This window comes from Balaenoptera musculus, chromosome 20 (genome assembly GCF_009873245.2).
Source record: "Balaenoptera musculus isolate JJ_BM4_2016_0621 chromosome 20, mBalMus1.pri.v3, whole genome shotgun sequence".
In the NCBI taxonomy this organism is placed as follows: Eukaryota; Metazoa; Chordata; class Mammalia; order Artiodactyla; family Balaenopteridae; genus Balaenoptera; species Balaenoptera musculus.
The window spans coordinates 21,282,054-21,307,436 of record NC_045804.1 but is presented as its reverse complement, the minus strand read 5'-3'; the positions used below and the strand labels follow the sequence as shown (position 1 = coordinate 21,307,436).

At 54.5% G+C, this 25,383-nt stretch overlaps 2 protein-coding genes across 7 annotated transcripts in view; one reads left to right on the top strand and one right to left on the bottom strand.

Moving 5' to 3' along the window:
• Positions 1 to 10,173, top strand: part of EZH1 (enhancer of zeste 1 polycomb repressive complex 2 subunit) — a 31,953-nt gene extending 21,780 nt beyond the window's left edge. For 4 of the 5 annotated variants that reach the window (XM_036837183.1, XM_036837182.1, XM_036837184.1 and 1 more), the window contains 11 exons: positions 120 to 300; positions 549 to 745; positions 2,510 to 2,601; positions 3,519 to 3,559; positions 4,038 to 4,163; positions 5,184 to 5,362; positions 5,855 to 5,950; positions 6,360 to 6,441; positions 6,905 to 6,985; positions 7,400 to 7,484; positions 7,768 to 10,173. In XM_036837183.1, the coding sequence (XP_036693078.1) occupies positions 120 to 300; positions 549 to 745; positions 2,510 to 2,601; positions 3,519 to 3,559; positions 4,038 to 4,163; positions 5,184 to 5,362; positions 5,855 to 5,950; positions 6,360 to 6,441; positions 6,905 to 6,985; positions 7,400 to 7,484; positions 7,768 to 7,828 (1,221 nt within the window). In that variant the 3' untranslated portion in view covers positions 7,829 to 10,173. The remainder of the gene's footprint in view (positions 1 to 119; positions 301 to 548; positions 746 to 2,509; positions 2,602 to 3,518; positions 3,560 to 4,037; positions 4,164 to 5,183; positions 5,363 to 5,854; positions 5,951 to 6,359; positions 6,442 to 6,904; positions 6,986 to 7,399; positions 7,485 to 7,767) is intronic. The other variant, XM_036837185.1, reaches the window with a different exon arrangement.
• A 178-nt stretch (positions 10,174 to 10,351) lies between these two features.
• CNTNAP1 (contactin associated protein 1) lies at positions 10,352 to 25,188 on the bottom strand. Of its 2 annotated transcripts, XM_036837905.1 has the most exons (24): positions 25,056 to 25,188; positions 24,084 to 24,185; positions 23,796 to 23,989; positions 23,199 to 23,346; positions 22,915 to 23,118; positions 22,115 to 22,299; positions 21,362 to 21,505; positions 20,477 to 20,738; positions 19,824 to 19,973; positions 19,394 to 19,565; positions 18,826 to 18,932; positions 18,560 to 18,679; positions 17,973 to 18,176; positions 17,618 to 17,774; positions 17,405 to 17,532; positions 16,910 to 17,095; positions 15,826 to 16,047; positions 15,331 to 15,570; positions 14,065 to 14,418; positions 13,778 to 13,905; positions 13,224 to 13,317; positions 12,788 to 13,033; positions 12,632 to 12,679; positions 10,352 to 11,801 (listed from the first exon to the last, which is right to left on the bottom strand). In XM_036837905.1, the coding sequence occupies exons 1-24, from the start codon at positions 25,120 to 25,122 to the stop codon at positions 11,533 to 11,535; spliced, it is 4,131 nt and encodes a 1,376-aa protein (XP_036693800.1). In that variant the 5' UTR covers positions 25,123 to 25,188; the 3' UTR covers positions 10,352 to 11,532. The 2 variants fall into 2 exon arrangements, with proteins under 2 accessions (XP_036693800.1, XP_036693801.1); XM_036837906.1 differs by lacking the exon at positions 12,788 to 13,033.
• Between the last annotated feature and the right edge of the window lie 195 nt (positions 25,189 to 25,383).

Below are 25,383 nucleotides of genomic sequence, written 5' to 3'. Positions count from 1 at the left end.
GAAAAAGAAAAAGCATTGTTGCAAGTAAGCCCAGATATTGAAGATGGTTTGTGATGACGGGACCAATGTGGTGGCTCTGGGCCTGGTCCTGTTTCCTAACTGTGACATGGCCATTTCAGGAAGGAGCAAAGGAGTATGCCATGCTCCACAACCCTCGCTCCAAGTGCTCCGGGCGTCGCCGGCGAAGGCACCACGTGGTCAGTGCTTCCTGTTCCAACACTTCAGCCTCTGCTGTGGCTGAGACCAAAGAAGGGGACAGTGACAGGGACACTGGCAATGACTGGGCCTCCAGTTCTTCAGGTACAGTGAACAGAAAATGATCTCTTCTCTCCACACAAGGTAAACCCAGGATCATTGCCTAACACCTAACATCACTACCTTTCTAAATTGTTCATTCTTTCCACATGTTCACCTGGAAGCAGTAAGGACAGGCAACATTTTTGTTCGTAACGATTCTGCCTTTAGAATGAAGTACTGAGTTTGTGGCACACCACCGATGACAGCTGCACTCCACCTTCTTCTGTTTCTCTTATTTCTTCCTTTCTTAGAGGCTAACTCTCGCTGTCAGACCCCCACGAAACAGAAGGCTAGTCCGGCCCCACCTCAGCTCTGTGTAGTGGAAGCACCCTCGGAGCCTGTGGAGTGGACCGGGGCTGAAGAATCTCTTTTTCGAGTCTTTCATGGCACCTACTTCAACAACTTCTGTTCAATAGCCAGGCTTCTGGGGACTAAGACGTGCAAGCAGGTACTGTCTGAAAGGAACAAGAACAAGCCACTACTCTGGTGGCCCTTTTGCCTTTTTTTTTTTTTTTTTTTTGGCTGCCTTGGGTCTTCGTTGCTGTGCGTGGGCTTTCTCTGGTTGTGGTGCGCGGGCTTCTCATTGCGGTAGCTTCTCTTGTTGCGGAGTGTGGGCTCTAGGCATGCGGGCTTCAGTAGCTGTGGCGTGTGGGCTCAGTAGTTTGTGGCTCGTGGGCTGTAGAGCGCAGGCTCAGTAGTTGTGGCGCACGGTGTTAGTTGCTCTGCGGCATGTGGGATCTTCCTGGACCAGGGATCGAACCTGTGTCCCCTGCATTGGCAAGTGGATTCTTAACCACTGCGACACCAGGGAAGTCCCCTTTTTGCCATTTTGTAAGACTGCCTGTCTGGACAAAAGCTGTCTAAGGCTCAGTCCTTCATGAGCCTGTGCTTCTGGGCCATGAGGTGGGTTCCCCAAACATGGGGCCTCCTGCAAATGCCAGGCCTAGCGAGGTTTGGGGATCTGCTCTCCTTGCTGAATTCTTATTTCTGTCTCTAGCCACTCTCTACGTCTTCTGGATGTTTCTACCCTCTTCAGCTTTTTTTTTTTTGGTTCTTGCCTTTCTTTCTAAATGTGGACCCATTTCCTAGAAGGGACTCCTGGGTCTTTCTGGGGATCTTATCTTGCACCTCCGCTCCTGCTCCTGCTTCTGTAGCTGCAGCTGCCATTGCCCCCACCCCACCCCCCATCAGTCTTCTCAGTTGCTTTATTCTTCAAATGTTGAATCATCAGATTTTCTAATTATGACCCCTAATAGCTGGGCCTGGAACTTGTCCATCTCACTCACATCATCACTAGAATCACAATTTGATAGCAGCTACTGATACTCTGGAGGCAGGAAAAGCCTGCAGTGAGAAGACAGACTGAAGCACCGGGACAGGGAGTCAGGTGTTAGGGCCGAACTATCCAAAAAGAGAGGAACACCAGAGCTTGAGCCCTGCTCGCTTAGCTAGCTCCCTACCATCTGAAAGTGTCTCTGTGACGTGTTCTTCATGCTCCCTCTACTTAGAACAAATAGAATCATGAGCTGAAGTGCCGTTTGCTTTCATTTTGGAGCTCATATCTATTTCCCCAAGGCACAGGTGTTCTTGACCTAAAAATCTGCAGAAATGTGTGCAACACAATTTTAATGTGTATTTTCCCGAGAAGAAAATTCATAGTTTTCATGGAATCTCAAGAGGGCCTATAACCAAAAAGGAGAAGAAAAAGCTGAAAACAGAATGCTCTAAGGGAAGCAGCACATTGAAAGGGAACCAGCCTTCCTGAAATGCTGTCCTACTGAAATAGTCAAGGCTCTGACATCTTTACGCCAACAGAGGGAGCTAGTGCTTAGCCGGGTGGTACCTCTGGTCACGTCAGACTCAGTCACACAAGGTACACAGTGCTGCCCTTCCTAAGAAGAGGCAGATACTGTTGGTAAGCATCGGCCCACTCAGGGCTTGGTAGGCAGAGCAGTAGATGAAAGCTACTGACCAGGAAAGCTGTACCTGTACTCAGTATTTCTCCTTCTCGAATCAGGATAAACACTTAAGAATTAACTTCAGAGCCAGTAACCCAATGTCCCAGGGCCACTCTATCTCTCCCTACTGAAGACGCTCAGTCATCTGCCTGTGAGCTCTCCAGAACTCTGCCAAGCTCAGCACCTGGCTGGATCACTTATCTGACCACTCAGGTCAAGGAGAAGTGACAGGTCCTGTTGGATTTCTCTTCCAGGTCTTCCAGTTCGCCGTCAAAGAATCACTTATCCTGAAGCTGCCAACAGATGAGCTCATGAACCCGTCACAGAAGAAGAAGAGAAAGCACAGGCAAGGGTCGGACCAGGGGCTTTCTGTGGCCGGGCTGTCCCTGTGCTCTGACCTCCCCTGGGACTTCCCTGCTGTCTCCGTCTTCAGCCACTGCCCATCAGTTCAGCGTCACCCAGCGGGGGGCCAGCCTTCTCAGTGCTCCCTGTGGGTCTGTGCCTTGGACCAGCCCTTTCCTTGTCCCTCGATGCTGTGGACCATGAAATAACTGGTTTTCCATCTAAGCTCCCGGCCAGTAGGACGTGAGCTGGGCTCGTGGCTGAGGCCATTTCTTCTCGCCGGGCTGTTAGTTACCACTGTGCCCACTTCTCAGCTCTGACCAGAGTTTTTTTTTGTCTTTGGTTTTTTCGTTTTTGGCATTTGTGTTGTTTTTCTAAGTTGCATAACAGCACTGTCTTCTAGCTAGTCTTTGCTTGGGGTTGGAAGTTTTTTTTTGTCTTTTGGTTTTTTGTGTGTGTGTCCGGCACTCTGCCTGGCTTTATTCCCCGAGGAACTGACACCAGTTCTAGATGTAGAAGGAAATCCCTGTGGCTTCTCCCTTTCAACCTCCCCATCCAGAAATGCCCCCACATCTCCACCTCCCCAAAGAGAGGGAGGGCAGGGGAGAGGAGACAGGGAGAAACAATAGCATTTTAATAGACATAGAGGGTTGGGTTTTGTTTTGCATCTGGTTTTTGTTCTTTTACGTATGTTTGTTTATTGAGAGGGGTGTTGTTCGTGTCTAAATCTTGAGACATAGGCCAGCTGCAGGTAGGATGCACCCCAGCTTCCATGGACCAACGTCCAGGCCTCCTGTGAAGGGATTTGGGGAGGATCCCCAGTCATCAGACCGCAGTCCCTCAGAGCAGGTCATGTTATCACTTACCCGAATCTGCAGAGTTCCTCAGGGCCGTGACCCTGAGCCATACCATCTCTTGCAGGCTGTGGGCTGCGCACTGCAGGAAAATTCAGCTGAAGAAAGGTAAGTTCCACCAGGGCGATCCGCTCAGGTCGCAGCCTGTGGCCGCCCCTCCCGCTGCCCCACCCATGGCTGCACTTGTTTACCCGGCACGGCCTCCGCACACATTGCAGGTCCCCCTGCAGCAGCTGAGAGCAGCTCAGCTCCTCACTGCAGCCGAGAAGACTGCTTAGGAGGTAGAGTCACAGGCCTGTGGTCTCTGACTTTCATCGTGGGCCATTTACCAGGTTCTAGGCTTCGTTTAGTGTTTCAAATAGCTGCCCTGTGATTGGACCATTTCCACACTCCCCACAAGGCAAATCACCCCACTGTAGCTTATGAACCATCACCTGTGATTGCTTCTCACTTCAGGTGCTAAATGTGTGTCCAAGGTTATGGTCAGAACAAGCCTCCTTTGAATGGGGGCAACTGGACCCTTGGGAGGGAGGGCAGCTCGGGAGTACGGGCACAGCAGTGTCCCGTCTGTTCTTTTCTCTCCTAGATAACTCCTCCACCCAAGTGTACAACTACCAGCCCTGTGACCACCCAGACCGCCCCTGTGACAGCACCTGCCCCTGCATCATGACTCAGAATTTCTGTGAGAAGTTCTGCCAGTGCAACCCCGACTGTAAGAGTTCTCTGTTTGCTGCAATAGTCGGCCTCAGCATCCTAGGTTTCCCTCCCCTCTGGCCCCCACCCCCCAGGCCCTTTGCTGCTTACGGGCCTTCTTATATTCTCCTTGCTGTGTTTGAAGCATTCTCCAGGGGAAACAAGATACTTAAGATCTGGAAAAACCATTTTTTAAAAACCCTGATGTGTATGATTTTAAAAGCAACAATTACACAGAAATCAGCTGCTTTTCCAACTTCACCTTTCAGGGCAGCATTAAGAAACATGGGAATCTTTTCCCTTAAAGTGCAAAAACACAGCCTCCCTTTCCAGGATCTTGTTTTACAGCGTATACAGGTTACAATTCCATGTGTGTCTGTTTTAGTCTCATATCTAGAGTTTTAGCATCAGGTCAGTCTGGATGTCAGCAGAGCGTGGAACAGAGGCTCAGAGTGCTTCTCTCTCACGTCTTATCCCCGCGTGCCCTCCTCCACTCAAGGCTGAGCAGTATGACGGCAGCCCACAGAGCTTGCAGACCTTGGTGCCCAGGCAGTTGTGCTGGAAGCACCTCCTAACCCAGAGCAGATATCAGTCTTAACCACAGTGGAGGGGTGGGTGTTCATGCTGGGAGGGCAGTGGGTGGAGGAGGATGGTATAGAACGGATGCATTCTGAAATGATTCTTGTTTTGTTAGTGAGGATTTACCAGTGAAAAGCACTGATTTCTTCTTCTCTGGGGCACTCTCCACCTCCCTTCCAAATTCTACTAACAAAGCAGGGGAGAGCATTGTTAGGGAATCTCTAGGAAACACATCTCCAGAGTCAAAGCTGCTTTTCTGACTTTCAGGCATGAATGTTGGTAGGCACTCAATTTTCTCTGAAAAACACTTGAGTATGTGATTATTGGGAAGGCAGCTTCTCTCCTCTGTTGCCACATACCCTTGAACCCATAACATGGACTTCCCCGCTGTCCCTTGAGTCAAACCCGAGCCCCAGCGCTAGCCTGCTTCTCTCTCTACCCTTCCCTGCACCCCGCACAGGTCAGAATCGCTTTCCCGGCTGTCGCTGTAAGACCCAGTGCAACACCAAGCAGTGCCCGTGCTACCTGGCGGTGCGAGAGTGCGACCCCGACCTGTGTCTCACCTGTGGGGCCTCGGAGCACTGGGACTGCAAGGTGGTCTCCTGTAAGAACTGCAGCATCCAGCGTGGCCTCAAGAAGGTGAGAGCTTTTCCCAGGACTCGGGGCCAGATGGAGTGGGAAGGACTGACGATCCGAGTGACCCCTTTCTACTGGTTCCTTAGGCAGTTTTTACACCAGTGTCGGTAAATCCTAACAGACACACACTTTCTGAGTTAACCAAGCGTTTGGTCCCCTTGAAGGATTAGAAAAATGATCCCCTGACCTGGCCAGGCTGAGAGGAGCAGAGAGGAGGGCCATGTCGTTGACATTGTCTGTTTTTACTGGACACCCACCGTGGGTTCCACAGGCTCAGGCCCAGGAGGTCCCCAGGGCTAGAGGAAGGGGTGTCACATCTCCTTTCACCACCTCCCACCAGAACACAATGGCTTAGACCCTTTTCTGTTTTCAGATCCTCTTACAGTTACTAGCTCTTTCCACCCTGCTCCCCGCAGCACACGTGCACGTCCAGCACACATCCCCCACTGGCTCGCACACGCCCTGTAGTCTGAGGTTTGACTCCCTCTTCCCCAGCACCTGCTGCTGGCCCCCTCAGATGTGGCCGGATGGGGTACCTTCATTAAGGAGTCTGTGCAGAAGAACGAATTCATTTCTGAATACTGTGGTGAGGTGAGTGCTATCGGTTTGGCCCACATTCTTATCTGGGGAGATACTGATGAGAAACCCTGATTTTCTGTGGGCCAGACTTCTGTGAATTAATCTCTAAATAACTCAGCTGAGTTCTCATGTGGCCTCTCGGGGGATGCCACAGAACGGTTTGCAGTCCTGAAACAAACCACTCTTTCTTGGACTTTTTGGCAAGTCAGGCTACACAAGGGGTACGGGCAGGAGACGCTGGTCAGCCTTAGTGCTGGTCAGCCTGGGCGGGTGGGGATTGGGAGGAAAGAAGCCGAGCTGTCCGTCCGACGATTCTCATCGTGGTCCTCAGTAAGCCCCCTCCCAGCCCTTTCTAGAGGCGGGGTGCGGTGCCCTGAGCAGACAGCCACTTCCCCTGTTTGTTCCTTGTCTGTCTCTGCAGCTCATCTCTCAGGATGAGGCTGATCGACGAGGGAAGGTCTATGACAAGTACATGTCCAGCTTCCTCTTCAACCTCAACAACGGTAGGGAGGCTCTCTCTCGTCCCCAGGTGGTCTCGGGCAGGTCTTCCTACCAGATTCCCCTGGTCGTAGTACAGGTTCAGGTCAGCTCTGAGTCTTCCAGCAGATGCTCAGAGCACAGTGGTGAGACTGAACTCAGAGACTCCATGAGCCACAGTTCACTTGCTTTGGGAGAACCTCCGTTTTCCGGGTTGTGTTTGTATTCAGAGCACCGAACACTTACACCTCAGAAATCTCCCTCCCCGGTAGATGGGAGGGGAGGTATGTGCTTCCAGCAAGAAGAGGGGCACCCATGGGGAGTGCTTCCACACGAGGCTGGTTTCTAGCTCCTGTGGGTGTGCTGGCTTCAGAGGCCCCCCTGCATTGTATTGTTTCTGTTACAGTTTAGTTGATTTCAGATTCAGGCTCAGGAAGCTGTAGAGTTGCCTGGTGAGCTCATGGTCTTCCTTGGTTTTACTTTATACAGATTTTGTAGTTGATGCTACCCGGAAAGGAAACAAAATTCGATTTGCAAACCATTCAGTGAACCCCAACTGTTACGCCAAAGGTGAGTTCCCAGTAACCTGGGAGGTGGGGTGGGAGTTGGATGCTTCATTTACTATGATTTCTATCCATTATTCAGTTTTTTTGATAGCTGAGTTATTTCTTTGTCCAAAGATAATCATGATTAATGTCTGGTATCATTTTGAGCCTCTCTCTCTCAGTTTTTTAATATTTTTTCACTGAATACATTATAAACATTTTCCCCAAAACATGAGTCTTTTAAAGATAATTCTTTCCCCCTGTCACTAGCCAGAATAACAGATCTAAAAGCATGGAGACAACTACCTTCATTGAGTACTTTCTAATTCCACTTCATTTATGTTTTCACTGGGAATTTGGAGAAAATCAGCCCAGACTCACTACTGAGTGTTGACTTGGAGTTAAGTAGGAATCTAGCCTTGGGTTTATCCTGTTTCAGTGGTCATGGTGAATGGGGATCATCGGATTGGGATCTTCGCCAAGAGGGCAATTCAAGCTGGCGAAGAGCTCTTCTTTGATTACAGGTGAGGCAGCCAGGAATAGTCCTAGGGAGGTGACCCTAGAGGTATAAGGGGTGGCTGTTGAAATTGATTTGGGGGCTTAAGGTGAGTGATATGGATGAAGGAGAAGATCTCATGGTGGGCAAGGCTTTTTCTTTGTTCTGATCTCTGATGCCTTGCCTCAGAAGTGGGAGCCTTGTAAACTGCTGGTAGGGAGTGGGAGGGGAAGTGAAACGGGAGGGGACTCCATATTTTCAATCACAAAAGCCTTGGTAGTAACCTGGTTCCTCCTCCTGCTTTGGGACAGGTACAGCCAAGCTGATGCCCTCAAGTACGTGGGGATCGAGAGGGAGACCGATGTCCTTTAGGCCTCCTGGGCCCCTCGCCAGCACTTATGGTAGCGGCACTGTCCTGCTTTCATGCACACACCACTGCTGCCCCAGTTTCCTGCACTATGTGTCTCCCACACCGAGAAACCCCTACCCGCTCCCTCTGTAGTGAGGCCTCAGCTGTGTCCAGCGGGCACAAAACTGTCTCAGTGAGAGGGGAGACAGAGGCAGCTAGGGCTTGAGCTCCCAGGAGAGAGTTGCACAAGTGGGAGACTGATCTCAGGCCTCGGAGGAAGAGAGCACAGGCTGGGGGCGGGTGACTTAACGCTTGAGTTCTTATCAGCTACCCAGGCTGTGGGCCTCGGGAGTCAACTTGGATGGTTCCTAACAAGCATTAGCCTAACTTTCCAAATCAAGGGTCCTTCTGTAGTTGGGTTGCCAGCATATCTCTCTGTGGTCCTAAGACCTGGAGAGGACAGGCTAAGTGAAGTTTGGTACCTGGAGTTTATGAGTGGTCAGGGTTAAAGGCGAGCCTGGCGGGCAGCACAGACCGAACTCAGAGGGGAGATGGGTCACCTTACTACCTCTTTCCTCCTGACAGGCTTCAAACTGAAAGAGTGTGGGTTCTAAGTAAAGATATTCAATGCTGGGAGAAGGAAAGCTGAGTGCCATCCTTCCACAGGCAGAGAGTGAGAACCAGCCTGACGACAGTAATTAAACTGCTAAGCTTGGGGCCCAGCAGGCTTTGAGAAACCTTCTGTGTATACTCTGGAGATGGATAGACACGTTTTCAGATTCCCGGGAGCAGGTACCAGTGCCCTGTCAGCCTCTTCCAAAGTTCTGGCTTAGCGACTGCAGGCAGGCATTACGCCACCACTGAAGAACTGGAGGGGGTCATGCAGCCTGGGTGTGATGCTCTGGTTCCCTGCAGAAGTAGTTGTTTTCAGGCCTTTCATTCCCCTTAGAGGCTGGGCCCACAGGCCCACTCTTGCTCCTCTCTTCCGGGTACAGGGGTGCAGGCCTGGACTAGAGAGGGGGGGAGGTTACTGGTTGATTACTTTCCTGTCTGTAGCCCCTGCTGTTGGAAAGGATGAGTCGACAGTATGTGTTTGGAGGTGGGCAAGGAGCTCCCAAATTGCACGTGTTTGGGATGGCATCACGCATGCGGTGCAGACTGGCAGAGGGTATTTGAAGTGTCGAGAAGCAGGCCGGCCACCTGTGCCAGTTTGTGGTGCCATTCTTTCTGGGATTCATGCAAAGCACTTTATTTCCTTTAGATGGTCTATAGATTGAGGTGGAGTTTGAGCTAAGGTCTCTGGGGTCCCTGCCCAAATCTTGTTCCTGAGGGAGGAGGGGGAAGGAGACAGTGGAAGACTCTCCTTCAGTTCCATCTCATGTCATGGTGGAGGCAGGAGGAGCTGCCTTGAAACAGAAGAACTGAGTGAGAATGGCACCAGCTCTAAGAGCCGCCCCTGTGTCTACAGCTGGTGCTGAGCTGCAGGGAATAAGGAGCATTGTGCTGGGGAAAAAGACATGGGCAGGTACAGACTGGCCTAGGGAGTGTTAGGTAAGGGAGTGGGCTTCTCCCTTCTCTCTGGGGAATTAGAGCCTCTCTCTTCCCCAGTCTGTGCTGACCACCCCCTTCCTCTAACCCCACTGGCTGTCCCGTGAAGCAAGGAGTAGGGTTCCCTCTGGCCAAACTGTCACCTAGGGATTTTTGTGGGACGTGCATGCGCGTACGCGCGTGTGCACACACACACACACACACACTCACATCCTCTCACCACACTTGGGGGCACACATGCACTCAGCACTGGGCACACACCTAGCTAGTTCCTGACAGAAGCCTCTTCCCACCAGACTGGGCCAGCCCCCACTATGATTCTGAAATCTACATCTGCTGTGGTTTGTATGCATTGTGTATAGGGGACACCCTCTAGCTGGACTGTGGGCTCCAAATTACTCATAAATTATAGGGAAAAACCAGAGACAGATGAAGGAGGAAGAGTTAGGGCTGTCTGAAATGCCGGGGGCTGGCTATAAGGAGCAGATGGGGGAAAAATTACATCCAGCCTTTGAGAGGCTAGGCTGACCCCACCCTTCCCCCGGTGTACAGAATCACTGTGGTTGATCCCCTCCTTCCCCAGTGTCAGACCACTACTACTGCTGTTCCTCCAGCATTCCCATCCTTATCCCCTGCTATCCCCCACCTTTGAATGACGGGTCTTAACCCCTCCCCCTCAGACATGTAATGATGGATGGAGCAAGGTGGTGGGGACCGGCGGGGGAGGCTGGTATATGTGCGGCTCTATTGCCAGTGAATTTCACGCACTTTAAAGTCCTGTGGCTTGTGACCTCTTATCTGAATAAAGTGGTAGAATCCATTTTGGCAAGTTGTGTACTGTGTGCTTCGGGGTCCAGGGATGGACCCTGGAGGGATCCAGCGATGGTGGTACAGGGGCAGCTCGGGCTGAAGCTGTAGCATTCTGATCTCCACTTGTCCACGGAGATCTGGGGTTGGGGGAGATCTGGGGTAGGGGGTTGGCAAGAGCCAAGCAGGCTTCCAGTAGGTGATGCAAGGATTTTGAGTGCTCCCCATAGAGTTTCTGGAGCCGTCAGATTAGCTCCCTTAACATCATCCCACTGTGCCCTAACCACGACGCCAGCTACCACACACAGACTTAGGCTCTGTCACTCTGCTTTATTAGAACAGCTCCGAGTCTGAGAGCACAGCTTCAGAGTGGAGGCCGGATCAGGCTTGGGTGAATGACCAGCAGACCTCATGAGACTTCCAGCACAGGAGAAGCACACTACAGACCGTGGGCACAGCACAGGACAGGACAGTCGATTGATTTTTTCTTTTATATATAAACTGATAATTTAAAAAATTAGAGTAATATATAGAGTTTCTCTAGAGAGAGACTTTGCAACAAAAAATATATATAAAGAACATGACCTCCTGGGCAAACGAAGCAGCATCTCTGAGCGGAGGAAAGAGGGCTCCTCATGCATTGGAGAGGGGGGCCAAGCCTTTGGACAGGCACCAAGGCTACTGCATATCTTGGAAGAGGGAGGAAGAGTAGAGGGCTGGCTAGTCAGTGTGTCTGCGTTATTCTCTCTACATTGCAAGTTTCTTATGGCTTTGGCTAAAGCATGTAAAGCAGTGGAGGTACTAAGGTGCTAAACTGAGGCCTCTCGGTCTCTGTAAAAAACAAAAAACGGGGGGTGGGAGACATCAGTGAAGCCCTCCCTAATCCCCAGTTGAGTGGAAGCAGATGGAAGATGTTCTGCAGGGGAGGGGAGAGGCTGGGGGGTATGATTTAGCAGCCTCCTCCCCCCATACCCCGTGCATCCCTGCAATCCCACACATCTGTCCCTGCTGAGATTGAATATTTGAAGGGAGGCAGTTAATCTCCCCTGCACTCTGTTGTTAATCCCTGGCCGCAGCTGGGACAGGGATGGCAGGAAGGGCCTGTCTCAACCCCATGAGGCTTCTTTGGGGCAGGCAAACAACCAGGAGCCTGGGGAGATGGGGATGGGCAGGGCATTGGTTTAGGCAGTGAGGCTCAGCCACTCCCTTTGGTCCCATCTGTAGCTCTGCCCACCAAACTTGGCAGGAGGGAAATCCTCTGGATGAGCAGAGCCAGCTAAGAGGAGCCAAATGTCCCTGACAGGGTGGGGTAGAGGCAGGAATTGGGGAATTTGGAGGAGATGGACTTGGTCCCTGAAGCCCTTCTCCTGATTCATTCAGACCTGGACTCCTCCAGGATCTGGGGTAGGTTTTGGTCCCGGGGGCCAGGGGCTGGGGCTGGAACTTGGGTAGAAGCTGGTGTTGGGGCCGGGGCTGGGGCTTGGGCTGGGCCTGAAGTAGGTAGGGGAGGTTTGCTGCCAGGGTGGTAATCGTGAGTGGCCTTGGGCTCATTGGTGTGGTAGGAGCCCTTGTAGCGATGATTTTGCAGATAGAAGAGCACCAACATTCCCACCAACCCCAGCAGCAAGAAGGCCACCAAAACTGAAAGAGAAAAAAAGGAACAGTTCAGGGCAGATCTTCGGGGTTTCACCTATATACATACACATGCGTATGCTTTTGGCCTAAAGCGTGCGCGTGCAAGAGCATCAGCTGGATGGCCACGCCAAGCCATAAGTATCTGGTAGGTCTAAATTCCTGGCTCATCCCCTGCCGTCTTCTGTTTCTAACATTCTCTTTCCACATCCCTGGTACTTACCCCAATTTCTCACCTCTCTCGATGTTACTGCACCCCCATTTCCTCATCCCTTAGCTTTAGCCTCATTTTATTTTTTCATTTTCTTATAACAGTTTTACTGAGATACAGTTTACGTACCATAAAATTTACCTTTTTATAGTGCAGTAAAGCTCCTTTTAATAAACAGTTCCTGCCTAATTCTGGGACCTTTTAGATATTGAACACCTGACTTTGGTGGAACATAATGACCATGATCCAACAGATAAGCATGTGACTTAAGCTGCTCATCAGGAAGTGGAGATTGTCTGATCCACAAAGTCATAGAGTCAAATGTGACCAGCAATGGACTACCACTGAGAAGTATATGGGATCAGGCATTGATGGGCACATCACTGTAAAAGCTTGAGCCCCATTTTGATATTTCATTTCAATTAAAAGTCTATAGCATCCTCAAACATTTAAAAATCTCCAACCTGATTATCAGCTACCTTCAGCATAGCCTGTTCTCATCCTTCTGGGCACCACCATGCACCTAGTGCCTTCACCACCCCTCAGCCCTGAGGATACGGGGCAGGGAGGCAACGCTGACAGCCAGAGGGTAGAATGAGGAGGTCAGGGTAGTGACTGTGCTACTCACAGCCCAAAAGTATGGCAACCCATCCGTCATCGTGGTAGTATGGGAAGTCTGAAAAAGAGAAAGCACCTGTTAGGAGAAGCCGCCTCCAGGTTAAGAGTCATTTCCTTTCCCTGTTGTCCCTCTCTTCCCTTCCTTTACTGTGTCCCAGGGATGTACCTGGGGGCAGATACCAGGGGTCCAGCTCAGGTGGCACCTCTGAGACGAGACGTGGCATGGCTCCGCAGTTAGACTCAGACAGTTCTCCCTGAACGCGAAGGGCCTCAGCCAGCTCCGAGGTCATGGGTCGAGGTGTTCGGAAGTGGCTCTTGAGGGGAGCCACATTGTTGAATCGGACACCAGACAGGCAGCCTGAGAAACCTGGTGTGTTGTAGCGCTGGATCTCCGGGTCAATCACTCCCGTCTCTGAGGGAGAGGCAGCCCAGAAAGAAACGGGCTTGGACCACCAATAGCCCTGCCCCCTGTCACCATCGCTAGGTTCCCACTCCTCTTTATCAGCACCTTCAGTGCCACTCCCCGTCCTTCACTCCCCTCTGGGCTCCAGGGACTTCACCCACAGCTCCTTACCCCAAACGCCCTCTGAGCCCCAGCTTACCCATAACGCGCCCCAGATACAAGGCCTTGGGTGAGTCCAGCTGGCTGTCCACCAGCAGTGAGAACTTCTGTTCTGTCAGGGGGAAGTAGTCCACCTGAGTGGGGAGGGGAAAGGAGATGAGGGAGGGAGAACCAGGGGCAGACGTAGCCCAGACCAGGCTGGAACTCTCCTCTCCCAGTTGGTGGTGAGTCCTAGCTCAGTCCCGGGTGGGCAACCGCTGGACCCAGACATAGGATTTGGTATTAAAAACCCAACAACCTGGTTTTGAGCCCTGTCTTTGCAGCTTAACGGTGGTTTGACTTTGGGAACACCACTTTACTGTCTGAGCCCCTTTAGTGATTTGTCAAACAAAGATAAGAAGAAGAGCTGCCTACCTGAACTCCCTCACAGAGCGGTTGTGAGGTCCCATGAGATAACACACATGAACATCCTCTGTAAGTTGGAACGTGCTCTACAAATGCTAAACGTTTGGCATTTCCCACTGCCGCAAGCTAGATGGCGAGGTTATGGTCTGAACCGGCCCGCCTCCCTTGTCCCCCTCCCTCTGCACGCACCTGGATGAAGAGGTTGCGGTAGACCCGGGTGAGGTTGACGCTGTGGGGCTGGCCGTCAGTTACGGGGCGCGTGGTTAGTTGGTAGACGTAGGGGCTGGTGCCCAGCTGATAGCGCAGCTGCAGGGTCCCTGTAGGGTGGGGAGGAGGAAGAGGGGGTCTCCTCTCAGCTCCCGAAGTCCCCATCTTGTGAGAGCGCTTGAGCCCTTGTATTGGTCAATCGATGGTTACGAGAACGGAGGGCACCCAGAGGCAGCTGGAATTGAGCGCGAGAGCCTCGGGGGGCTTACCATCTTCCTTGATGAGCACAGCCATGTAGTCACGCACAAAGGAGCTGACGTAGAGCAGGACGGCGGGGGCGGAGTGGGTGCTGAAGCTGAAGGACACCTCCTCTCCAGTGACATTATAGACAGGTCCACGGTAGCCCGGCACCGGCTGGCCAGGCCGCGGGTAGTCCGGCAGGCGGTAGCCAGGGCCGTGGTAGCCGGGCGCGTAGCCGGGAGTGTCGTAGCCGGGGATGTAGCCGGGCTCGTAGCCCGGCACTGGCCGGCTCAGCATGTGGGAGAACTCGCGGGCTGCGGAGCGCAGCGCTGACTGGAGGTTATAGCGCATCCAGGTGCCCGGCTCAAAGAAACCGCCAATGTCTGAGGGCAGAGGTAGTGAGGTCAGGGCCCCCGTTCCCACATTCAGACGCTGTATATCTCATCCACACACACCCTCTGGCACGTGTCCCCAGTTTCAGCCACCACCACAACCCGTCTCCATTCACTTTTAGGTCCTCTGGCACCCCTGTGTCACGGAATGGAATCTTAAAATCATGGGAAATGTAAAAGGTCATCTAATCCAACCCCTGCGTTTTACAGCTGGGGAAAGTGAGGCTCAGAAGTGGGTAGCTACTTGCCTAGGGATACACAGTAAGTGGACAGTCAAGATTAGAATCGAGACACCATACGCCCATCTGGTACACCTGCCACTACTCACACTTCCGAACCAAAACCAAAGGTCTTCTGTCAGTCCCTTAGTCCCTGTATCTCCCTACCTCACCAGACTTCTCCCACCCAGTGACCTCCCTGCTCACGCATCCTCCTAGACCAGCCTTAGGGAGGCTGCGGTCTGGGTGTATGTGCAGAATCTTGCTATGGTGAATGTCAAGGCTTGCCTTAACCAAGAACCAGGTTATAGACGTGTTTTAGGAGTGCAGCGATTGTCAAATAGGAAATGGCATAGGAGGGCATCGTGCAGCCTGAGGGGGATATTCTTGCAAGGGGGGTGACCTGTGTTCCCTTGGTGACAGTGGGAAGATGGGGAAGTTATTTGCTTGTCGCTTTTGATCTTTTTAGTGCCAGCTAGCTGTACCATCCCTTCCTTGCCCCACTTTATGCCTTTGGAGTCACCCAACATCTTCAACTGCCTGACTGCCCCAGCTCAGAGCTCAGGAGCCCAGGACGACCACAGGTTTCCCTGATGCTGACTTTGTGTCCTCCTTCCTTTCCTGCCCTCTCTACATCCCATTATGCCCTATGGCTCCCTGTCCTCCCATAACCAGCAGCACTAACCGTGGTTGCAGTATGGCCCATCAAAAGCCGTGAGGTCACAGTCACAGGTGTAGTAGCTGTAGCGCTCCACGCAGCGGCCTCCATGGAAACAGGGGAACCGGGGGTGGGCGCAGTGGCCCGTGCAGTTGGGTGAGGTACCCTCAGAGGCATTGGCACGGCCCTCCAGGTTCAGAGTCACTCCATTCAGACGCATAGCCCTCAAGCAACCCACGAAGGGCCGCCTCTTAAGCTCTGCAGATCCTGGGGAAGGTGGGCAGGTCAAGAAATGGGTGTAGAGCCAGAGACAGGGATAAGCATTGGGGTTCAGAAGGGAGCCAAGGGGGCTAGAAGAACGGAATAGATGCCAGGGACTGGAGAGGAAAGGTGAGCCTTTGGCTCACTCTGAGGTCGAGGCGATCGGGACCTAAGACACAGGGTTCCTGGAAACAAGGAGAGTGGCCTTGAGAGGGGGGAAGGTGTCAGAGGCTTCAGCCCTGCCTCTGGGCTGCTGCTCACCAACATAGAGGGGCTGGTCGTACTCCAGCCAGAGGTAGGTCTGCAGGGGCATCGGCCGCAGCACCCAAGGCCGGTGATCCACGCGGAGCCGGGCCTGCTTTACATTGATTTCAGCCCGGACCAGGTGCCACTCGTCATCGTTGAACTCAAAGTCATCTGAGTGCACTGTCAGGTTCTCATCCCCATTCCCCACGTCGAAGGCGAAGACCACATCCCGGGATGCTGGACAACGTTGGGAGTGAGGGGGAGAGGACTCAGACCTCCAAGATCCCTCACAGGTTCACCTGATACAACCCCTCTTCTTCACCCTTTGGAGCTCCTTGAATGTCCCTCCAATCTGTCTACAGCCTGACACAAAACCCATAAACTGCTTAAAACCTCATACCCCGGACTTCCTTGGTGATGCAGTGGTTAAGAATCCGCCTGCCAACGCAGGGCAGACGGGTTCAAGCCCTGGTCCGGGAAGATCCCACGTGCCGCGGAGCAACTAAGCCCGTGTGCCACAACTACTGAGCCTGCGCTCTAGAGCCCGCGAGCCACAACTACTGAGCCCACGTGCCACAACTACTGAAGCCCGTGTGCCTAGAGCCCGTGCTCCACAACAAAGAGAAGCCCCCGCAATGAGAAGCCCGCGCACCGCAACGATGAACAGCCCCCGCTCACCGCAACTAGAGAAAGCCCGCGCGAAGCAATGAAGACCCAACACAGCCAAAAATAAATAAATGTATAAAAAAAGAAAAAAACCTCATATCCCTGGTCTCTCCCAAATCTCAGATCCCTGGAGCCAGCTTCCCAGCCCCACTTCTCAGGTTAGAAGCATAGCTCATCAGGTAGAAGGCCCCACCCGCCGAGGAGTCCAGCTTCCCTACAAGTCAGGGACCCAAGGCCCAGAGAGGCTAAGTGGGCGCTCAGGGTCACGAAGCCAGCTATCAACACAGAGCTAGGTGTAGAAGCCAGCGCCCTCTGAAGCCCTTTGCATGCTGCCTCGCAGAGGGGCGTCTTACCCCTTGTCGCTTGCCCCAGCCTCCACCCACCCCACACCTCCCCAGGGATCGTCATCCCCCGGCAACATCTGCCTGCTCACTGTTGAGTTCCACCCGCACGTAAGGTCGGCGCCACTGGCAGTAAGGGCCCCCTGTATTCTCTAGGAAGACTCCTGAGGGAGCCGAGGTCCTGAAGTAGAAGGAGACATCAAGGCTGTGGTTGGCCTGGATTGGGGGAAAGCGCAGTGCAGCCCCAGTGTGGAAGGCGATGGTGTTCCAGGAGTTTCCTACAAAACCAGATGGAGGAAGGCCTTGTCAGCGAGGTAGGAGGGGAGAGGAGTAAGGCAGCCTCAGGTCGGGGGGAGACAGGGCAAAAGGGGACAGCTAGGGGTCCCCAGGGAAACTTAAGGCGCGTAATGAAAGAGAGGAAGGTGCCGAGGAAGGTGCCAAGGAACAACACAGGTGTGGGCATATCACACCAGGAGCTGGGGTGTCTGGCAGTGTGTCCTAGAGACTCCCAGTGGATCAGGTAGCCTAGATTTTGGAAACTGGAGAGCTGACCCTGGGAGGGTACACAAAAAGGGTCTGTCACTCACGATCACCATAGCAGCGCAGAGGCCTCAGGAAGAACTGGGCCTCAGAACTGGAACGGTTCGTGTCCCCCACCACCACCTGAGTGACAGGCAAATGGTCCACAAAAGTCAGCAGGCCCTTGTCGGTTCTCCTGTGGGGACAGGATGCGGTGGCTCAGCCTCTGCCGCTCAGCTGTCCCTGGCGTCCTGAAAGCCCTGTCCCTCTGCCCCCCTTACCACTGGGGCTGGTCGGCATCACAGTTACAGTGTAGAGCAGGGTCCACACAGCTCCGGTCCAGACCACAGGCACAGCGCTGGATGCCGGGCTGCGAGCCACCCCAGTAGAAGTGCTGCTCCTCGTTTCGGCCAATCCAGAAGCTATAGGGGTAGCCTCCTGGGGAAGAGGTGCAGGCAGTTTCCAGGCCCTGCCCTCCATTAGCCTCCGGGCTCCTCTCTCACCCTTCCAACCAGCCCAGACCCTTTCTTGAATCCTGTAGCCCAGGGCTCCCTTCAACCCTCTAATCCTCTTCTCCCAGACCCCACTGGTCTCTCCTCCAGCTCTCCCCCTTGCCCTCCCCACCCCCGCCCTAACCTGCAGTGTTGAGCAGCCGGGAATTGTAGCAGGAGAACTCAATCCACTGTTCACAGTGCTGGGAAGCATTGGCCAGGGCACTGACTTCCTCCCAGGATGCATTCCAATACTGGACGGCCCCGAGGAATGGCCGCTCCATGCTAGAACCTGTCACCCGAGTTGTCCACAGCCTGTCATGCCTCACAACTGTCCAGGCCCGGTTCTCTGGGGGAGGGGATGAGGCAGAGCTGTGGCTGGAGACGGGCATTCCCTACCCATCTCCCTACCCATCTCCCTGCCCCCCCCCCGCAGCACCACTACTGCAATCCAGAGCCAATAAACGTGGCCAGCAGCTCCATTCCAGCCCAGCTCTAGGCCCCCAACGTCATAGGCCGGAGATGAGACAGCTGGAATGGATCAGGAAGCTGGAATCTACCTGCAAGGCTAGATTACAAATCCCTGAGTGTCCCCTTCCCCCTTCTGTCCTCCTTTACCCCCACCACCATTTAATCTTACTGGCCCCTGTCCTCCCTTCCATCCTTCCATTTCCCCCACACTCCCGCATTGCCTTGTCAGCTGCCCCTCCACCACCCATCAGAGCCACGTACCTCGGATATCACAGTACACTACAAATGGCTTCAGGGGGCCACTCCCATCAGGATCAATGGTGAAGTTGCCAGAAGTTTTCCCACTGAGCCGATAAGCCTCACAGGATTCCTTATACAAAGCTGGTTGGTGGTGAGGTGGGGAAAAGGCAATTATAGGGTCAGGGGGCTAGGAGGGCCAGCCCCACCATCTCTGGCAGCCTCATGATTGCCAGAAACCTCCTGACCTCCCCTGTCTCTGACTCTCCCCCATACTCCAGCTGGCTTACGTTGGTGGCAGGTCTCCCCCTTGTAGCCTGTCAGTTCACAATAGCAGATGAAGTCATCCCAAGACTGGTAGCAGCGTCCGTCATGCTCACACATATTAGGGCTGCACCTAGGTGAGGGGGTCAGCACCGAGGGAAGGAGCCTTATGGGGAGCTTGAGAGTAGGGTCTGATCCTTACAAGCTTCACTCCCAGCTCCTGGGAGCACCAAAACCCAGTGAAACATACTCCACCTAACAAGCTTAAATGCTGGGGCATTAGGCAGGCCTCAGGGCTCAAGTACTACTGTTTCCCCTTCCCCAAAGGAATAAATAATGCCTTACTTCCCCCACCCCCCAAATAAAACCCTCTAGGACCAAAAACAGATGCTTCATTTCCATTCTGAGCATGTGTCACTTTAAGGGAAGAAATAGGAGGTGAGAGGTCAAGGAGGAATCATCCCTAGGTGGGAGACTTAGCAGCTGGGACCAGGAGAAGGGAGATCATTGAGAAAGGCCATTCCCATCATTGGGAGACCATGGAAGAGGGCTTTGGAGGGGTCACCTCTTGTAGGGAGAGGGGCTTCTGGATACCTATCAGTGATGCCACATGTGTCAAAGAGGACCTCAGCATAGTATCCAAGCCGCCGGCCCTCCACCAGAGTCAGGTTGACCAGTTGACCATCCACCTTGAGCAGCTCCATGCAGCCATGGAACGCCGTCTGGTTGGAGTGGCAGCCCGATCGACTGGCTGGCTTGGGACAACCTGGAGCAACCACCCCTGTGAGGCCCTCCCCAGGGGAGACTCCAGCGACCCTCCCCCAGGGAGATGCCAAGGGAGAGCCAGACATGAAGGAAGGAAGGGGGCTAGTAGACAATGACAGTGACCTTCCAGTCCCCAAGGCCCCAGAGGGACAAGAGGGATTTACTGCTACAAAACTCTCCATGTAGCCCTGTCTGGGTGGACTTAGATGGGGCCTTCCCACCCAGAGACAGGGGTCTAGCCAGGTCGGCCTCCACTTACCTCCAAAGAAGTATGAGGTTCCTGTCCGGATCAGCAGTGGGTATGAGACCCTGACCTCTGCCCCCTCCACATCATCAATGCTGATGACTGCATGGTTTTCCTGTGCCACAAAATTCACCTCGTGCCAAAAGCCATCATTCAGGCGGAACCCTGGACAGGACAGGAGGATGGTGTGGTGGGGGTGGGGAGGAGGGGGGCACCATGTTCTAGAAGAGAACCTAGAGCGGGGAGGCAGCGACCCCACTCTGTGTCCTAACAGTAGCCTATGTGCCTCACACTTTTACACTCATCAACCTGAGTGGTGACATCTCTGAATGTCTCTCTTCACTGTGTGGAACCCCAGTGGCTGACACAAAAGTCATAACTGAATGACACCTCCAGAGACCCTCCGGAACTGGAGAGTACCAGGATTCTCAGCCTTCCTGCTTCTCCTGGCACCCTTAGCTCCTCAGATCTGCCCCGCCCTCCCAACTCCCAGCAGCCTCCATCCACTCCCACCTTTTCCCAGGGCCCTGGGACCTCCTGCCCTGCTCCCTCCCTTCACTCCCTCACCCCTCTCCAGTGTGCAAAGGCCTCAGTCCAGGCCTACAGACTCCTCTGCTCTTTGCCCTTCTCTGGCCTCCCTGTGCCTCCCCCTTCCCTCCACCCCTCACCAGCAGCAAACTGAAGTTTCTTTCGGCCAGTCTGCACGATGGACACATTGACCTGCCCTTCACTGAGCATCAGCTCCACATGGCCCAGCCCATCCCCCAGGCTGGAGAAAAGTAGCAGCCCGGTGAGATCCCAGGTACGGAAGCGAAAAGAGACTGCGAGGCGGCCTCGGCGAGGGAAGCCAGGCACTTGCACGAAGTTGTGAGGACCTCCAAAGTTGATGGGGTGAGGAACCGGGTCCAGGCAACGGAATGCCACCTTACCCTAGGGAGGAAAGTGAGGATCCCTCAGCACCCGAGCCGATGCCCCGCCCCACCTCTGTGAGGAGTGAGGTTCCCTGGGTGCACCTCCCCAACTCCCCCAGAAATATGTCCAGCTGTGGAGGAGGTCTCCAGCCACCAAGTCGGCCTTCAGGACTCTATCCTGACCTACATCGTCTCCAGGGGCGACCGCTCCTTCCCTTCCTTCCAGCATGGAGAGGCAATTTCCCGCCCGCTTCCCGGCAGCAGTGCCTGATTACGCTCCTGAGTTGGGGAGGGGGGAGCACCCATACCCACACACCGAAACAGCCCTGGGTTCAAGTCCCTCCTCAGCCCCTGCGCAGCTGCGTGACCCCTGGCGGAGCCACTCAGGGTTGCTACACCTTATTTTCCTCAGTTATAATTGAGGAGATGCTTAGACTGGCCCACAGCTTTTAACTGGGGGGTTGGGAGCTGGCCTTTTGCACCTCCTGTGAGTCAGTGATGACATCATCACCCCCACTTGAGCATCTGGCTGGGGAGAGGGGTCCTCGGCTTTTACATGATTCGCAATATCTCTTCCCACTCCACCTCTTGGCTCCAAGCGGCTTTGACGCCCCGTCCTCCCAGATCCCCCTGCCCACTGGCCTCAAAGGTGATCCGCGAATGGCGCCGCACGGCCAGGTCCGCGATGTTGACTCGGTTGAAGATTACGTTTTCCATGCAGCCGCGGAAATTATGCCGATAGGCAAGGTTCTTCTGCGCGGCGCCCACCAGACCCCCGATGAACATCTGCGGGCGGAGTGAGGAGTGAGTACGCTACAAATGGCTTCAGGGGGCCACTCCCATCAGGATCAATAGTGAAGTTTCCAGAAGTTTTTCCACTGAGTCGATAAGCGTGGCAGCGCGTGCGCCTTTCTCGCGCTCCCCCGCCGTACACTTTCCCACGCTCCAGGCAGATTGAGTTTTATAAGACTTGAGACACACATTGCCCCAGTATCGGTATTGAAGCTGGAAGCTCGCTGGGCCTCCCCAGGCTTGGGTTCTAGCCCTGACTCCACCACAAATTGGCTGCATGCCCTTAGGTAAGTCAATGAACCTGTCTGAGATTCTTTATCTGTAGATCAGGGCCTGAAGGGGCCAATTTTCTCATCTTGCCCGATCCCCCAAATCCAGATTTCCAGACTCCATCTCAGTAGTTCTGGGGTGGAGCCCGGGGATCTGCGTGCTAATAGCAGCAGCAACAACAAAAACCCAGGCCTTTCTGGGAGTTTCCCAAGAGCTGCTAGCATATTCAGAAACCCTAAAGCAGAGTCTTACCTCTGGTAGAGAAAAGTGCTGTCCCTCACCGGCCCACCCAGCACCCCACTTAACCAAATGGCTCCTCCCCTCTCCGCTCACCTCGGTGTCCAGGTTCAGTCTCTCAAAGTCGCCATTGAGCACGAAGCGCTGCTCGTAGCCGTCCAGGGTGAGATTTGCTTCGCGGCCAAATCGGTCCACACGTACGTAATGCCAGTGCTGGTCATTGAGGACGCCACCAGCGCTCACGGTTGTGTGACCGGGCCTTGGCTGGATGGGGCTGCTGCCTGAGGGTGGGGAGGGGCGGGGTCAGACCTGGAACCTGGAGAACCCACGCGAGCCCTACTGCCCAGCTAGCCCCCAGGCAGAGCAGCAGCTGGCAGCACAGAGGAGGGACTGCCCAGGGCCCAGGGCAGCCAGGGAAGGTGGGCATACAGAGATTGGACCACCCTCAGCCTGGGATGGAGCAGTGGCCATTGGCAAGTATGGACTTAGAGTAAGCCATTTAACCTGTCTGAGCCTCTGTTTTCCTATCAGTAAAACTTGAGACACGATAGTTGCTTCTACCTCACCATGTGGATATTATGAAAAGCGATTGAGATACAAAATAATAACGCTTTAGGCGTGTGTGTATACGTATATACAATGTTTTTACAATGAGGAAACAGACTGGGGAAGTGCTTGTCCCGCTGGTAGGTGGTAGAGCTGAGACTGGAATTCGCTTCTCCTGATCCCGAGTCCAGTGTTTTGCTAGCACCAAATTTTACACGAAAAAGGCGGGTTGGTCCAAACACTAAGGAAGGGAAGGATAAGGAGTGGTGTGCGGCTTCGCGGGCGGAGGAGGTGCAACAAGAGACGTGGGAGGAGAGCCTCAGGCTTTACGCCGGGATCTCTGAGCTCACCCAGGCTCATGTGCAGCAGCAAGTGCGCCCCCTGCAGCTCGAGTGTCACGTAGTCGCCCTGGGCGCCCTCGGCGTGCAACAGGAGCCCGTCCTTCTCTTCGGTCTTGAAGCTGAAGGCGAACACGTCCCACAGACTCCGGCTGACCCCTCGCGGGAAGCGGTACGAGATGGCATCATCGCCATCGAAATAGAGCACGTCGGACTCTGCGCGAGGGGCAGTAGGTGGGTTGGGGACCGGAAAGACTCTTTGTCTCCCGGGCACCACCCCCCCGCCCGCCCCTTACTGTAAGGGCAGCCGTAGAGGCCGAGCCTCAGGCCGATCTTGCCGCGCGGGTTCCAAGCCAAGGGCACGATGCGGATGTAGCGCGCCGTGAAGTGGTAGTGCAGGTCGTGGCGAACCACCGCCGACTCGTTCACGTTACCGAAGAAGGTCTGAGGGGCAAGGGAAGAGGAGTGACCACGTCCCCACCCTCTACTTGTTTCTCCACAGCCTCCCAGCCCACAGTTGTCGCATCTAGCCAATCTCGACTTCTGGAAGGCAAACACTCCTTATCTCCCCTGCCTTCATGGCTTTACACAAACACAGTTTCCCTAGCCTAGAGCGTCCCATTATATCCTCAAAGGTCAACTCAGATGTCACCACCTTCATGAAGCTCTCCCAGATTTTACCTTGAAGTATGTTAAACCCTGTCACTGGGAATATCTTGCACACATGGCGAGCCGACAGTCCCTCTGGACTGAGTCCTTGGGGAGGAAGTCACTGCTCCTCGTCTGTGCCCTCACCACCGCCTCCTGCCCTTCCCCCAAGATTGTGCCCAGCCCAGCCCAGGTCACAGAGCTGAAAAGGTTCCCCAGGTGTGTGCACAGGGAGCCTGGAGTACCGCGTTGTGCCCTCGCTGATAGAACGGTGTCCAGCTGTCCACTCGGTCGCCATAGAGCAGCATGTAATGTGTGACCCAGTCCCAAGAGTTAAAGGAGCCCTGCGTGGCCACAGCCCGGATCCGGTGCTTCTTCATTAGGTCGATCTGGAGCCAGGGATTTGGGTCCCCAATCCGGGGAGACCATCCGCTTATGCCTATAGAAGGGGCAAGGGCTTTCACCACTGGCTCCCCATTTACCTCCAGCCCTCCAGAGTCCCCCACCCCACCATGGGGCACCACCATGCTCACCGTGCAGCCGGGCAAAACGGGGCGCAGTGAAGAGCCCATAGTAGGAGGAGGCGCCCAGGGAGCGTGCATACAGGGGCCCAACCAGCTCCTCGTCACAGCCGTCTGGGTTGGGGGAACAGACATGTTGATCAGGGTGGCCCCTCCCAGTCTTCCCAAAGGCCCAGCACGCTGAGCAACCGGAGCTCTTTCTTCTCTCTCCCCCATTGCAGACCCAGCCCTAACTTAAACCATCTCCTCAACCTGGGCTGCAGCAACAGCTGCACACTTCGGGGAGGCTGCCTTCTTCTTCTGGAAGAACCCGTAGGCCAGACCCTGCCTAGTACCAGTTGCGGTTCAGTACACCCGCAAACACAATCCGAAACCTCAGCATCTTTTAGAACCTGAGTCACCCCAAGACACCAATCCAGCCCCAGCCTTAGCCTCAATCCCAATCAGCAGCACCCACAGACCTGCACCAACTCCAAATCCAGGCCTTGGTCCCAACCCCAGCCAGTCCAAGCACCATCACCAGTTCCACGTCCAACCTTAGCATCATAAAGGGTCACCAAATACTGCATGGATCCCAACCCCAAAATCCAGCCCCAGCCTCAGCCCCAAACCCTGGTCCCTGGGCCAGCTCCAAGCCCAGCCCCAGCCCCTGGCAAAACCTTAACCCTAGCGCGGTCACTGGCACCACCCTTATTCCCAACCCTCAAACCCAGGCACTAGCTCCCGCTTGGATCCCAGTCCCAAATCCCCGCCCGGGCCGACTCTATCTTCAGCTCTGAGCCCAGTCCCAGCGCCGGGCGCGCGCGCCAGCCTCGGAGCTGCATTGCGGAGCGCGGGGGAGAGGCAGGAAAGGATGAAAGCGCACGAGCGCGCGCCAGCCGGGAAGGGAGCCGCGACCACCCAGCCGCAATGCGGTGAGGGACCCGCCCTGCAGACCTTAGACTCCCAGGCCCAACCCCGCCTGCCTGCGAGCCCCGCACTCACAGTAGCCCCAGCCCCGGGCTCCCGAGACCGCGGCGAGCAGGATGCAGAAGAGCCGGAGACGCATCATGCAGGGCTGACGGATCCCGGCGGCCGCCTCCCAGTGCCCGTCTCCGGCTAGGGCTCCAGTTCCAGCTCGGGCTTTCCTCCTGGGGTTCGCAGCGGATGGCTCTCTCCCCCTTACCCACCCCTCCCTCTTCCCTCTCTCCCCCTAACCCTTCTCCCTTGTCTCTCTCTGTGCTGTTCCTGGTCCTCCGCTGTTCTCGCCTCTCCTTCAACCCTCTCTCTTCTCACCTCTCCCCTCCCCCAGCCTCCCTCTCCTGGCACGCGC

Coding starts and splice junctions, on each gene's coding strand:
- CNTNAP1 (XM_036837905.1), bottom strand. CDS start 25,122: ATGATGCGTCTCCGGCTCTTCTGCATCCTGCTCGCCGCGGTCTCGGGA. Junction 23,990..24,083: donor CCGTTTTGCCCGGCTGCACG/GTGAGCATGGTG, acceptor CCCCTTCTATAG/GCATAAGCGGATGGTCTCCC. Junction 19,974..20,476: donor GAAACTTCAGTTTGCTGCTG/GTGAGGGGTGGA, acceptor TGTCCTGTCCAG/GGTTCCGCCTGAATGATGGC.